Source organism: Quercus suber, unplaced genomic scaffold, assembly GCF_002906115.3.
Source record: "Quercus suber isolate HL8 unplaced genomic scaffold, Cork oak 2.0 scaffold_66, whole genome shotgun sequence".
NCBI classification, from domain to species: Eukaryota; Viridiplantae; Streptophyta; class Magnoliopsida; order Fagales; family Fagaceae; genus Quercus; species Quercus suber.
Genome location: NW_027069531.1, coordinates 1,795,777 through 1,812,001, shown reverse-complemented (window position 1 = coordinate 1,812,001; position 16,225 = coordinate 1,795,777). Strand labels below are relative to the sequence as shown.

Here is a 16,225-nt window from a genome sequence, read left to right as displayed (position 1 = left end):
AAAAAAAAAAAACCCGAATAGAATATTTTTGCACTGTTTTTTAGTTTTCTATTTCTTACATTCAATTGATGCTTTAAAATATTGTATTTGTTTTTGCTCTCAACATGTCTTCTTTTGAGTTCCATTCATTGTTATCCAATTTTTAATGCCCCGAGTTGCAACCATTGTCATATTGAATCTATGGTGAGTAGGGTTGCTTTTTTATTTATGCTGTAATAAATTTCTTTTATAATTTTTTTGAACAAAAATTTAAATAGATTTAATCTCAATTGCAAGCCAGGCAAGACCACGTGTGGTGCTGTTAGCAAACCGTGGAACCCAATATGCAGAGCATCCCTCAAAATCCCTCAAAATCCCATTACTTCTTTGATTTTATAAGAAAATCAATGGAATTCAATGGATGGTTGTGCCACTCGATCATTCCTTTGTGTTAGGATATATGTGATTCATGTTAGGAACATATGTCAATATTTATGTAGTTAGCTAATCCTTTGACAAAACACACTTTACTTGTATTTAGGTAGATCTAGGATGTATTTAATACTTCAAAAAACATTTTATTCAAGTCTAGTATTAAAGCCATGAAGATTGGACCAAGAAACAAGTAAAGAAAAGTTGTTCACTAAAGCTGGACAGATAGCTCAACATCTGCGGACAGATAGCTCGATAGCTACTTGACACCTCTCGACAGCTAGACTATCTATCGAGATTTTCAATGAGTTAAGTGATTTATGACTGTTCTCATATATTCATTTATTTGTTGTGGTTTTGTCACGGATTGCCAAAGGGGAAGATTGTTAGGACATATGTGGATTCTCTTAGGAACATATGTCAATATTTTTGTAGGTTGCTAATCCTTTGACAAAACACACTTTACTTATAATTGGGTAGATCTAGGATGTGTTTAATACTTCAAGAAACATATTGTTCAAGTCTAGTATTAAAGTCATGAAGATTGGATCAAGAAACAAGTAAAGAAAAGCTATTCACTAAAGCTGGACAAATAGCTCGACACTTGCGAACAGATAGCTCAATAGCTGCTCAACACCTCTCGATAGCTAGGCTATCTATCGAGATTTTCAATGAGTTGAGTGATTTATGACTTCTCTCATATGTTCATTTGTTTGTTGTGGTTTTGTCATAGATTGCCAAAGAGAGAGATTGTTAGGACATATGTGGATTCTCTTAGGAACATATGTCAATATTTATGTAGTTGGCTAATCTTTTGACAAAATGCACTTTACTTGTAATTGGGTAAACCTAGGATGTGTTTAATACTTTAAGAAACATGTTGTTCAAGTCTAATAGTAAAGTCATGAAGATTGGATCAAGAAACAAGTGAAGAAAATTTGTTTACTAAATTTGGACAAATAGCTCGACACCTGCGGACAGATAGCTGCTTGACACCTCTCGACAGCTGCTCGACACCTCTCGACAACTAGGCTATCTATCTAGATTTTTAACTTTTTCTTATCGCAATCTCAATAGCTTCTCGATAATTGGTGGATCGATCGAAAAAGCTTTTGTTTCCTCAACAACTCTTCGATAGCTTTTCTATAACTGTATCTATCAAAGTTTAAAACTCGACATCTCCTCGACACCTCCCGATCAATCGAGGTTACGGAAATTCAGATTTTCAGATCTGATTTTTGGCTCATGCTGACATATATGTCTAGGGTTTCTTTTCTCAATACCTTAGACCTATACAAGGCTTATTTTAGAGATCGTCACATAAGAGAATATAAGGAGAACAATTGCAAAAGGTGACCAATGCCTTATTCTCTCTGAAAGAAGTTATTGCGTCTTTACGCCTTAGGGTTTTGTAACCATGTGCTTCTTGATCTTCATTGTTGATGAAGTGAAGAATTTTGCAGCCAACAATTTTCTTCTAGTTGGTGATTAAGTCGCGTACTGGGATCCGCGCAATTGGTTAGTCACATATTAGGATTCGTGCATCATCAAAGGGTGGTGTTCATGTATTGAAGAGTTCAGAGGTTTTGAAGCGGTAGAAGGTTTCTTCTGTGAGTTCATTTACGGGGATTGTAGAGTCTAGAGACAAAAGTTTTGTACTAGATCTGAAACTTCTCTTTACTATAGTGGATTGCTTTTCGAAAAGATTTCCCCTCAAGTTTTTTACTGTGAAACTGGTTTGTTTCATTGATTTTCTTGGATCATCATATCTTGTCTTATTTACTTTTCCACTGCACATGATTTTGACATGATATTGATGTTTGTTTGTTTTAACAAGTTTTATTTATAATAAATCCAATTAACAACTTGGGTTTAAAACTTATTAATTCTATCAATCAAGGTCTAAATTTTCCGACAAGTGATATCAGAGTGGGTTCACTCTAATTGGATTAATTTCCTAAGTGTGATCCTTGACCCCTATTGTCATGGATCGTGGACAATCTCTTTTGATTCCTCTTTTATTTAATGAAACTAATTATGCATACTAGAAAGTTCGTATGAAAGTTTTTTTGCAAACTTTAGTTGAACAAGTATGGCAAGCTGTTGAAGTTGGCTGGATTAAGCTAAAGGAAGCGCTGATGGATTGGGATGATGCAATAATCATAGCAACAAATTTCAACAGTAGGGCTTTGAATGTTTTGTTTTGTGGAGTGACCAATGAGAAATTCAAGAAAATATCATCCACGGAAGTTGCCAAGGAAGCATGGACCATTCTTGAGACCACCTATGAAGGTACCAAGACAGTAAAGACTATGAAGTTTCAATGACTCACTAGTAGTTTTGAAAAAATAAGGACGGAGGAGGATGAGACATTTGATAAGTTTTATGCTAAACTCAAGGATATTGTGAATTTTGCTTTCAATCTTGGAGAATTTATAGCAGAATCCAAAATTGTTAGGAAAATTCTTAGGTCCTTACTTGAAATATTCCATGCCAAGATCACTGTCATTGAAGAAGTTAAAGACATCGATCAAATTCCTTTGACTGAACTTGTAGGGAATCTTCAAACCAATGAGATGAGATTAGGCTCAATAGGAAAAGGTGGAAAGAGTAAAAACTTGGCTCTTAAAGGTATAGAGGAAGAGATTGAAGACTCTGAAGATGAAGATGATGATGAGGATGAGGGTCTAACCTTCATAACTGATGAGATTATCAAGCTTCTTCAGTTTAGGAAAAATGATAAAGGCAAACCTCCTAGGAAATCTAAATCCTCTAGGAAGGGTAAGAATGAAAAACCCCTCATCCAATGCCATGAATGCAAATGTTTTGGTCATATGAGGATAGAGTGCCCAAACTACCTCATAAAGGAAAAGACCGAGAAGTCAAAAGATAAATGGTTGGTTGCTACTTGGAGTGATATTGAGAATGACTCTTTTGATGAGTACATGGGTGAATGTAGTCATGTTATGGCCTTTGCTGTCACAACTGATAAGGTGATTGTGGAGAGTACTAGTGACAGTGAGGATTCTTCTGATGATGAAGTACCCACGAAGTTGACTCTTCAGGAAGCCTATGATAAGCTATGCATTGAAATCATAAAATCTGAAAAGACTTCTCATCTTTGTAGAAAAAAAGTTTATGAGGTAAAAACTGAAAAACTAATCTATTATTCAAATTAGATGAGACTACAAGGTTAATTGAGACTCTTATTGTAGAGAACACCTCATTAGAAGAGAAAGTAAAAAATCTCGAGATTAAACTTAGTCAAGCTAGAACTTAAATAGAGAGGTTGTCTAGTGCAAAACTTGATGAGATATTGAGTGCTCAAAAGTTTAGTTCTGATAAAACTAGCTTAGGATATGTTGTTTCCTTCGGCCCCTCTTCTTCCACGGCTTCTGGATTAAGGATTGTCTTTCTGCCCCAATCTAAAAAATGTGATAAAAGTATGAAATCCAAAACTGATTTGGCTAATTCTAAATCCTTTGTTAGACCTCATGTTTGTCACCATTGTGGTGTTTCTGGACACATTTGTCCTAATTGTTTTAATTTGTATCCTCATAAGCAATTGTCCAAACAGTCACAAGTTTCCTCTCAAGGACCTTCACCTTTGTTTGGAGAGTTATTAAAAGTTTTGAGTTTTTTAACTCAATTTCAGGAGAATTTTAATTCTTCTATTTCCTTTAGTAAACATACTAGGACACGTGCCTTTTCATTTTCACGGCTGAAAACTCGTGCTGTATGGGTGAGAAAGGAGTTTAAGACTTAATTGTCTTTTCTGTTTATCCTCTCCTTTAATTTTTTTTATCTAAAGTAGGACTCTTTTTACTTGATTTTTTTTTTTTTGGAATCATGTTTTCATGCATCTGCACCTTTCTATCATGCCTTCATGTATATGCATCTTTCTTTTTGCTTTCATGTTGTTTGTCTGTTTTTGTTTGGTTGTTTAGTCTTTATTTTGTTTGTTTTTCAAAAAAAAAAAAAAAAAAAAAGAAGAAAAATACAAAAACAGTGTTTGTTTGTGTACATTGGTACTTATTTTATACATAAAATAAAAACTTGAATTTAAACAATTAATTGGTGACATGATTATTTGTGAGCATGGAGAACGCACAAAGATAATGTAATCCATTAGTAGATTTGTTAAAATTCACATTTAATTAAAAAAATATTGGGTAATGTAACATTTTTTAAATTTATACCAAGTGCTTTCTTAAAAAAAAAAAAAGTTATACCAAGTGTAATTTAAACCTAATCCATATGTATGTATGTATGTATGTATATATATATATATAGAAAGAGAAAGAGAGAGAGGTGAGATTGAACCTAGATTGCTTATTCAAGTTAAAATTTTTTTACTAATTAAACCAACTTTAACCTATAATATTAGTTTTATATAAATTTATTATTGACACTATTTTTATTTTACACCAATTAATTATTCCATAAAATACTTTTAAAAATGTTTATATTTTTTTATAATAAAAAAAAGGATAAAAGAAGAAGATGGTCCACCATTTTGGTAAAGTACTGTATGCCTTCCTTATATAAACCGCGTGGTTTCCTCCACAATTTCAAACCTCTCCTTTTCTCAAAAAGAAGGCAAAATTTTTTTCAAACCTCGCTCTCTCAGCCGAATATCCTGGTATCCACACGAATAAACCTTATTGTTAATATTATTATTTTATTACTATTTTAATAATATACATAAAATTTTCTCGGGAAAATTTTTTCATTTTCCATGAAAGTTTTTATCCTCCAATCTCGCTACCTGTCCCTTTCCGTTTCTTTATATAACAAAGCCGGCCCTTCACTCTCAGCCCCAAATGCTATCTCACCTAGCTTTCTTTCTCTCACAAGTCTCTCAAGATTGAAACAGAACCCAATGGCCGCTTGTATTGGAGCCTCAAGAACTGCCATAACCGAACCCAACCCACTTTCCTGCGACCCAAACAGGTCCCAAATCGAAGACCAAACTTACAATTACGTGAAATTTTGCCGACCCAGTAGCGCTGATCGTGTTTCCTATGTACCCTTTTGCCCAGACAGGTCAAAGACCACGGACGAGGTTGATCTATGGCTGAAAATGCAAGAGGAAGCTAGGTACGATGTGGAGCAAGAACCGGTATTGTCAAACTACTATTACAATTCCATTTTGTCACAGGTTTCATTGGAAAGGGCGTTGGCCAATCATCTTTCAATGAAATTAAGCAATTCTAGTCTTCCTAGTGGTACTTTATTTGATGTTTTCCAAGGTGTTGTTGTAGAGGATAAAGAAATTATGATGGCTGTGATGGATGATCTTAGAGCTGTGAAAGAGAGAGACCCAGCTTGTGTGAGCTACGTGCATTGTTTCTTGAACTTTAAAGGGTTTCTTGCTTGTCAAGCGCATAGGGTAGCACATAAGTTGTGGTCACAGGGTAGAAAGGTGTTGGCTTTGTTGATTCAGAATAGGGTGTCTGAGGTTTTTGCGGTGGATATTCATCCAGGTGCAAAGATTGGGCGTGGGATATTGTTTGATCATGCAACTGGTGTTGTGATTGGTGAGACTGCTGTGATAGGGAACAACGTGTCAATCTTGCATAATGTGACATTAGGAGGGACTGGGAAGGCGTGTGGGGATAGGCACCCAAAGATTGGAGATGGGGTGTTGATAGGCGCAGGGACTTGTATTTTGGGGAATATTAGGATTGGGGAAGGGGCTAAGATTGGAGCTGGGTCTGTTGTGCTAAAGGATGTGCCAGCAAGGACAACAGCAGTTGGGAACCCAGCTAGGTTGATTGGAGGGAAAGACAACCCAACTAAGCTCGATAAGATTCCTAGTTTAACCATGGATCATACTTCACATATATCTGAGTGGTCTGACTATGTTATCTAGAGGCCTAGCTAGCTATCTCAGTTGTTTTTTTTTTTTTTTTTTTTTTTTTTTTTTTTTTTTATTTTAAAATTAATAAGTTTCTTTTGGCATTTTTCTTTAGTTTCTTTCAAAAAAGCGGCTTCTTTGTTTGTGTTATAAGTGAGAATGGAAGTTCTCCTATTGGCAAACAAGAGTGCCTTGAAAGTTGAAGCTATTACATATTTCTATGTTAAGAAGCTGTCTTGTATTGGTAATACTGCAAATTGCCATGACTGTTGTGCTACAATACAAAAAGAATTTTATGCTTATCATGGGATGATTTTCTTGCTAACTTTATGCTTTTTATATATTTATTTGTTTTATGATCACGATGTGTTTTTGTGAATTCAAAAGTTAGGCCACTAAGTTAACCTCAATGGGTAGTATAATTAGCTGGGGATCATGCCTCATGAAGCTGAGGTCAATAGTTTGAATTAGGCCACTGGGTCATTGTATTTATAGTAGACATTGAGTGATTAAGTTGTTCTGTTACTGAGATATGCTTTTAGCAGGCCTTTACTCTCTATTTGTAAGTTGCTGATCTCTATTTCTATGCTTGTGGCAGTCATTTTATTACTGTTTGTAATTAGTAGATCACTGTCTCTAAAGGAAGATTACCTTATAATTGAGAAAACAGAAAGTAGATTGGCAAAAAAAGGGGAAGAAATAAAGGAAGTTCCACTTTGTATTTGTAGAGGAAGTAGTCCTGCTTTACATGTGCCAAGTCCTAGTTTTCACTCTTCACCATTAGGAATGAAAATTTTGGAGAAAGGTTTGGGCTACATACTAGGTTTTTGGATACGATTTTGATTAGGATATAACTGAAGATGATTACTACATTGCTGCACCAAAAGGGAGTGCTGTAATTGTTTAGATTTCACAATCCTTGTATGAGAGGATATGGTTGTCTTACCACCTGTCAAAATTAAAGTAAAAATATGTAACTATAAGCTGCAGGGGAATGCAATTACTATAGTTAATATAGTTGAGAGAATGTGGAACGGAGGTACTTGAAACAGAGAAGATATGGTGGGATTATACTTGCATTTAGGTGTTTCTTTCCAAAAGGGGAAGAATAACATGCAATTACCAAGAAACAAAAGAAGAGTGTGAAAAATGTTGCAGAAAATGAAAAGTTCTGCTATGTTTGTTATAGGGCTACCTGAGTTGATTGTCAAGGTTATATGGAGGAATTGGAAGAAAATTATGTGGAAATGTATGACAGGATTTGAAAATTAAGCTGGCTTGAGAATTATTTAGTTTATGCCAGTCTAAGTTATGAGTTGCACTTGAAAGTCCAATATATCAAGGGTTTACTAATCTACTTTTAGCATAGTGTGTAGCCTATTTGTGCAGAAATAAATCTTTAACAGAATTCATCACCTATTTGCTTCCTTTATCTTTTTATAAAGCAAGCTTTTAAATTATTGAGCTTTGGCTTCTAAGCACAACACGAAACAAATTAAAACATTGAGTACTCAATCTAATTCTACACGGATGAACATTAATGATGCATGTCAGGACAGGCACTTTTGAGGCAAATTTTACAATGGATGACAGAGCATTTGAATGTATCATTGCAACGATATATTATCTATTCTAGTTTCTGTCACATTTTTTCTTTTTCTTTTTTCGTAAGGGGTTCATATAAAAAAAAAAAAAATAATGAAGGTTATGCTAATGAATTAGTCATGACACCAAATGGTTTTGAGGAATGTCAATGATTCCGATATTTTCATTCTTAACACATCAGAAAAAGTTGATTTCCTTAGAAAGTCCAATTATTTTTTTCCTGCCATTGAGACTCTTGGCAAGTTTGGAGGGTCATTCAAGGGAGAAATACTTTATAGCCAACAAGATCACTTCCAATTGCCTTCTTTGTAATTCCTGCAGTTTCCATCACAGCATTCCATTGCAGCTGGTCTCTCCATCTACAGTACAAGAGTAGCATTTTCCATCACAGCATTCCATTGCAGCTGGTCTCTCCATCAACGGTACAAGTGTAGCATATAACCAATTAAAAGAAAAGTTATTTAAACATTCATTTATTATATCGTGTAAGTGACACCGATTATATTACTATCACATCATGTTATAAGTTTTTTGTTGTAAAATTTGTATTAGTTTTAGCATTTTTCATTCACTTAATGGAGATTAGGTTGCATTTCTATTAATTCATATATATATATATATATATATTTTTTTTTTGGGGGGAGAAAATGCTAAACTTCCTAAACTTTTAGCATAGTGTGTAGCCTATTTTCATTCTTAACACATCAGAAAAAGTTGATTTCCTTAGAAAGTCCAATTATTTTTTTCCTGCCATTGAGACTCTTGGCAAGTTTGGAGGGTCATTCAAGGGAGAAATACTTTATAGCCAACAAGATCACTTCCAATTGCCTTCTTTGTAATTCCTGCAGTTTCCATCACAGCATTCCATTGCAGCTGGTCTCTCCATCTACAGTACAAGAGTAGCATTTTCCATCACAGCATTCCATTGCAGCTGGTCTCTCCATCAACAGTACAAGAGTAGCATATAACCAATTAAAAGAAAAGTTATTTAAACATTCATTTATTATACTGTGTAAGTGACACCGATTATATTACTATCACATCATGTTATAAGTTTTTTGTTGTAAAATTTGTATTAGTTTTAGCATTTTTCATTCACTTAATAGAGATTAGGTTGCATTTCTATTAATTCATATATATATATATATATATATATTTTTTTTTTTTTGGGGGAGAAAATGCTAAACTTCCTATATATTTTATTACAAAAAACTTACAAATTGATGTGACAATAAGGTAACACTTTAACAAAAGAATAAATGAATATTGAATTACTTCATATGATTAGTGACATATCAATTTATAGGACTTATGTAATAAAACTTATAATATACTACCATAACTCTAAAATTTTAGGCTTTGGGGAAAAAAAATTGTACGCCTAACTCTCATTTTTTCTTTAATTAAATAAAAAAAAAAACCTTACTGCCCCATATTTGGGGGCCTTTTCATGTTAGGGGCCATGGCCTAAATGGCCTAGGCATTGGGCCGGCCCTGTTTCCCAACTTAGTTTGTAATTCATAATTGCCAAAGACAGAGAAGCCATACAAAGCAAAACTACACTGGGTGGATTCAAGAGAAATGTTCACATGAAATTTATTGTTTCCTATAAACTTATTCAGTATATAGTTATCTTGAAGAATGTGTTATTATGCAACATGGGATGGCTCCCCCCTTCCCTTAATAAAAGGATATATATTAAAAGAAAGATGAAGTTATCGGACCAAACACATCATTACAGCGGACAAGGAAACAGAGAAACCTATGACATCAAGTAAAAACAAAGTAACAAAAGACTCTACGTTCATAGAATCTGACTATATGTGATACCAATTTCTAGATGTGGCTTATACCAATTTTTGTCTTTTAATCATTTCTAACGAACCTTTGAGTTAAATTAATCAATAGTAAGCTACTTTGGACTTTTATCAACCTAAGTTCTTCGTATTAGAACCATGATTCGATATCATGCCACTTGAATACAGTACTTCCAGCCGAAAGAGAATCTCCCATGATACATGCTCCTAGGCTAATCAAGATGCCTAAAAACTTACATAAAGTGCATTCAGTTTCAATGTTAAACTCATTTCACTTTCTCTAACTTCTCCATTGTCTTTCTCAAAAGAAAAATACTTCTCCATTTTCAAATACTTCTCCATTTTCTTCATGGAGCTCCAAGGCCCCTCCTTTCCTGTCCTCCTCACTTTCTTCGTTCTTGTCTTCATGTTTCTGAAAGTAGTGAAGACATACAAAACCAACAACTTGAAACCAAAGCTACCCCCGGGGCCATGGAAGCTACCTATCATTGGAAACATGCTCCATTTAATTGGCTCTCTACCCCATCACTGCCTGAGAGACTTGGCCAAGATGTATGGACCCTTGATGGACCTACAACTTGGTGAAGTTTCCAATGTTGTTGTTTCTTCAGCAGAAACTGCCAAAGAGGTCATGAAAACCCATGACATCCTCTTTTCTAACAGGCCTCATCTCCTTGCTCCAGATATCATGTCTTACGGTTCTACAGGCATTGCTTTTGCACCATATGGAGATTACTGGAGATACCTGCGGAAAATTTGCATAACGGAGCTGCTAAATTCTAAACGTGTACAATTATTTCAATCTATCAGGGAAGAAGAGGTATCCAATTTGATTTGTTTTTATCTCTTCAAATGCTGGATTACCAATCAACCTCATTGAGAAAATTTTTTCCTTGACATTTGGAATCACTGCAACAGCAGCCTTTGGCAAGAAATGCAAAGACTAAGAAGCATTTATTACACTAGTTAAGGAAAATTTAGAGGTGGCTGGAGGCTTCAGTGTTTCAAATGTGTTTCCTTCCCTTAAATTTCTTCATGTCGTCAGTGGATTGAGATCTAAACTAGAGAAAATTCATCAAAAAATGGATAAAATACTTGAGAACATTGTCAATGAGCATAAAGTTAGGGAGGCAATGACAAAGACTGGCAAGGGAAAAGCAGATGATCTGGTTGATGTTCTACTGAATCGTCTGGAGCATGGCGATCTTGAGTTTCCTTTAACATCCAACAATATTAAAGCGGTTATCTTGGTTCGTATTTTTCTTCCTGCAACATACTATGTGAACAAGAAATCTTGTCTACTTTATGTAACAATATTTTTTTCATGTTTTCTTGTTCTCACAAAGCAATAAGCAGAAGGAAAAGGGCTGCCTGTTCTCTTCTATAATCCCTTCTGCTATATGTATTAAAAAAAAAAAAAGTTTGATTATCTAACTCATGAATTTCTAATTTCAGGACATTTTCATTGCCGGTAGTGAGACATCATCAACAACTGTAGAATGGGCAATACCAGAAATGCTGAAAGGCCCGAGTGTGATGGAAAAGGCATAAGCAAAAGTGCGCCAAGTTTTTGGTAGAATTTCATCGTCATCATGAGTCGAATTTTAGATTTGAAATTTCTGAAATCGTAGATCTCAATAGATCAAGCTTGTGTTGAGCTTCTCCATTAAACTTCAATAGCAGCATCTGTCGAGCTTGTGTTGAGACATAATAAAACAACTTTTCTTTACTTATTTCTCGGATCAACCTTCATGTCTTTAATGATACTATATGATATGCTTGAATAACATACTTTTTGATACGTTAGACCCAACTTAGATCTATCCAATAACAAATAAAGTGCATTTTATCAAAGAATTAACCAATTATATAGAACATATGACCCTAACAGATATCAATATGGTTTTGTGAAGGTTAATCATAACGGGTTATCAAGGATGGTTACTACTGAACCATTATAGGCAGCCAAATTCGTAATATTAAAAGGAAAGCTCACGCCATTGTGAGTTCCTTGTGGATTGAACGATGCAACTCAATATTGCCATCCTTGACATGGGCTTGGTGTGGAGAGCGGGAGTAGTCACCTCCTTTAGTCACAGACTTGGATGCCTGTTCAGACTCCAAAGGGCTAACAAACAAGATGTTTTTTGTGCTAATTCTAATAAAATAAATAAATAAATAAACCATAATGTTTGTCCACTGTGACCAATTTGAAATTGACTTTTTAAATTTGTCATCTTATATCCCAGATTTTGTATGTCATGATTTGTCTATATATGTTAAAAACCATTAAAGAAGAACATGTTTTTGGAATTTATGTCTTCAATTATACAATATTCAGTATACACTCTTTCTAATTTATTTTCGGCTAAATTTCAAAACTAATCTTCTAAGTTTCACTATCTTTCGCCAAAGGTTTTGTAATTGAATTGACACCCTAGGGGGAAAAGGGTTTGAATTGCGAGGTTAACAGCGTGTTGTAATTATTTCTCAAAAAAAAAAAAAGTTTCACTATCTTTCATTTCAGTCTTTTAAATTTATCATCTATCATTTAAGTCCTTTAAGTTTCAAAACACTCTAATTCAGACTTATGTTATTTTGTCATCCATTCTTGTCGTTAAATTACCAAAACTATGTTATTTTGCCCTTAATTAAAATCTTATTATTATTTATTATTTTTTTTATGTGAAAATTTTTATTATTTATTTCCTAAAAAAACACTAATTTAAAATATATCCAAAAATTTAAAAGAAAAAACTATTCGGTAAACCCACCCTCCCCGTAAAACCAAATCCCCAAAAACTATTCCGTGAACCCAATCAAATTATAAATCACAGGGAGCCTAACACCACAAGCAAGTCTGACAGTTTCAAGTTGCAAAGTCTAGGACGCTCATGTTCCACAAAACTAATTCAGATAATGACCTCGGTTGCAACTATAATAAGTGACCAGCCGTAATTTAGAGGCAAATGTCATAGCAATCTAAAGACTAAAGGTAATTTAAATGCATGCGAAAGTATTGCAGGGATGGCCATCCCCGTTTTCTTCTATCTGTGTCAATGTGATAGCATTTAAAAGGTCTACGGCCTCCAATCAAATTGATCTGTAAAAACTGTTCTTTAAAACCTCATGCTGTCGTGAAGCTCTTCCAATAGGCGTAGGTTTTCTGTCTTGCACACCCCCAACTAAAGAGATACCAAGTGATTTCCAAACTAATCTCCTTATGATTTATAATTTGATTGTGCTCGCCGAATAGTTTTGGGGATTTTGGTTTTACGAGGAGAGTGGCTTTACCGAATAATTTTTGGATATTTTTTTAATTAATTGTTGAGGAAATAAATATTAAAATTAAAATTAAAAATTTTAATTAAGAGCAAAATGAAGTAGTTTTAGTAATTTAACGGCAAGAATAGATGACAAGATAACGGTAGTCTGAACTGGGGCATTTTGAAATTTAGAGAACTAAAATAACAGGTAATAAACTTGGAAGACTAAAATAAAAAATAGTGCTGAAACTTAGAAAATGAGTTTTAAAATTTAGCCTTCATTTTAATNCCAGAAACCCAAAAAAAAAAAAAAAAAAAGCTAACAATTTATAAATAAAGCAAACAAACAAACAAAAAAACAGGGAAATTAAGTCAAAATAACCTAAAAACCTAATTGGCAGGCGGATAACCAAAAAAATCACTTCATCATTCAAAACCCACAATTTTTTCAGATTCATTCAAACAAAAGCCCAGCAAATCTAGAGCAAAAATAGAAGCATGCTTCAGTTTTTCAAATTGAGAAGTAAAAAAATTGGGCTTACATTACTTCCTTTCCAGCGAATCGGCGATCTGAGAACAGCAATCGGCGACTCAGCGACTCTAAGATAGAACAAAGAGGAAATCGGCAACTCGGAGAAAAATGGAACAGCGAAACGGCAGTGTCAGTGCATTGAGCAGAGAGGATAGAGCGAATCGGTGGGGAAAGGGAAGAAGAAAGAGTATGGGAGAGTGAAGATGGAGGCGGTGAATAACTGAAGGAGAAGAAGAAAGAGATATGTGAGAGAGTGGAGATGAGGCGGTGAGCTGAAGGAGAAGATGAAAGAGATATGAGAGAGAAAAGAGGAATAAAAAAGAATAAATACATATGCCACACCGGTTCCGTACAGTGGCAAATATATGATTGTACTGTAGCATGTTGCAAAAAATATGAGATACGACCCATCTGATAAATAGGATTAAATGGTGTTTGATGTGCTAAATGTGCCAAATATTTAGCATTTGGCGCATATGGCACAGCTGATAAAGATGCTCTTATAGGCAGCCAAATTCGTAATATTAAAAGGAAAGCTCACGCCATTGTGAGTTCCTTGTGGATTGAACGATGCAACTCAATATTGCCATCCTTGACATGGGCTTGGTGTGGAGAGCGGGAGTAGTCACCTCCTTTAGTCACAGACTTGGATGCCTGTTCAGACTCCAAAGGGCTAACAAACAAGATGTTTTTTGTGCTAATTCTAATAAAATAAATAAATAAATAAACCATAATGTTTGTCCACTGTGACCAATTTGAAATTGACTTTTTAAATTTGTCATCTTATATCCCAGATTTTGTATGTCATGATTTGTCTATATATGTTAAAAGCCATTAAAGAAGAACATGTTTTTGGAATTTATGTCTTCAATTATACAATATTCAGTATACACTCTTTCTAATTTATTTTCGGCTAAATTTCAAAACTAATCTTCTAAGTTTCACTATCTTTCGCCAAAGGTTTTGTAATTGAATTGACACCCTAGGGGGAAAAGGGTTTGAATTGCGAGGTTAACAGCGTGTTGTAATTATTTCTCAAAAAAAAAAAAAGTTTCACTATCTTTCATTTCAGTCTTTTAAATTTATCATCTATCATTTAAGTCCTTTAAGTTTCAAAACACTCTAATTCAGACTTATGTTATTTTGTCATCCATTCTTGTCGTTAAATTACCAAAACTATGTTATTTTGCCCTTAATTAAAATCTTATTATTATTTATTATTTTTTTTATGTGAAAATTTTTATTATTTATTTCCTAAAAAAACACTAATTTAAAATATATCCAAAAATTTAAAAGAAAAAACTATTCGGTAAACCCACCCTCCCCGTAAAACCAAATCCCCAAAAACTATTCGGTGAACCCAATCAAATTATAAATCACAGGGAGCCTAACACCACAAGCAAGTCTGACAGTTTCAAGTTGCAAAGTCTAGGACGCTCATGTTCCACAAAACTAATTCAGATAATGACCTCGGTTGCAACTATAATAAGTGACCAGCCGTAATTTAGAGGCAAATGTCATAGCAATCTAAAGACTAAAGGTAATTTAAATGCATGCGAAAGTATTGCAGGGATGGCCATCCCCGTTTTCTTCTATCTGTGTCAATGTGATAGCATTTAAAAGGTCTACGGCCTCCAATCAAATTGATCTGTAAAAACTGTTCTTTAAAACCTCATGCTGTCGTGAAGCTCTTCCAATAGGCGTAGGTTTTCTGTCTTGCACACCCCCAACTAAAGAGATACCAAGTGATTTCCAAACTAATCTCCTTATGATTTATAATTTGATTGTGCTCGCCGAATAGTTTTGGGGATTTTGGTTTTACGAGGAGAGTGGCTTTACCGAATAATTTTTGGATATTTTTTTAATTAATTGTTGAGGAAATAAATATTAAAATTAAAATTAAAAATTTTAATTAAGAGCAAAATGAAGTAGTTTTAGTAATTTAACGGCAAGAATAGATGACAAGATAACGGTAGTCTGAACTGGGGCATTTTGAAATTTAGAGAACTAAAATAACAGGTAATAAACTTGGAAGACTAAAGTAAAAAATAGTGCTGAAACTTAGAAAATGAGTTTTAAAATTTAGCCTTCATTTTAATATTTATTTTAGAAGAAAAAACTAAGATAAAGTAATTACAACTGAGCCGTGAATTTTGCACAAAGATGCTCCTAGATTCCACGATATGCATATATAAGATGCAATATTCACTTTCATACCATGAGTCCATGACCCGAAAGAGGAATATTTTAGTAGGTTTTTTTTTTTTGTGTGTGTGTGTGTAAGATTGATTATATTTTGCGTGGTGATTGTAAGTTTTTATAATTTGGAGTGCAAATATTGCAAGTACCTCTATATATTTGGGTGATTTTTTGTAATTAACCCTAATAAGAATAAAATTGAAGTTGAGCAGAATATCATAGCTACAAATAGAAGCCACTGGACTAAGACTTTGATAGCTAAACAAAATAATAAATAATAAAATATTATTATTTTAACATTTTTAAAATTATTTGATTAAAAAAAAAACATATATATATATATATATATAAAACGTAATCCTATTAAAGAAAACAATAAACAAATTATAAAGTCTAGAGTTTACTATGACAAATTTAGAAAATTAAGATTTAATTTATACCCAGAAGCAAATTCCGGGATTTTATTTCGGAAGCCTTTAATAAATGAGGGTAGGTTGATGAAACATGCCTTAGTGAGAAGAAATATAAAACAAAT

The 16,225-nt window shown here is 33.8% G+C and overlaps 1 protein-coding gene and 1 pseudogene across 1 annotated transcript; both read left to right on the top strand.

Moving 5' to 3' along the window:
- The first annotated feature begins 4,990 nt into the window (after positions 1 to 4,990).
- LOC111986208 (serine acetyltransferase 1, chloroplastic) lies at positions 4,991 to 6,573 on the top strand. Its single transcript, XM_065772925.1, has one exon. The coding sequence runs from the start codon at positions 5,150 to 5,152 to the stop codon at positions 6,284 to 6,286; it is 1,137 nt and encodes a 378-aa protein (XP_065628997.1). The 5' UTR covers positions 4,991 to 5,149; the 3' UTR covers positions 6,287 to 6,573.
- A 3,264-nt stretch (positions 6,574 to 9,837) lies between these two features.
- On the top strand, positions 9,838 to 11,477 carry LOC111986201 (premnaspirodiene oxygenase-like; annotated as a pseudogene).
- Positions 11,478 to 16,225: the final 4,748 nt, after the last annotated feature.

Coding starts and splice junctions, on each gene's coding strand:
- LOC111986208 (XM_065772925.1), top strand. CDS start 5,150: ATGAAAGTTTTTATCCTCCAATCTCGCTACCTGTCCCTTTCCGTTTCT.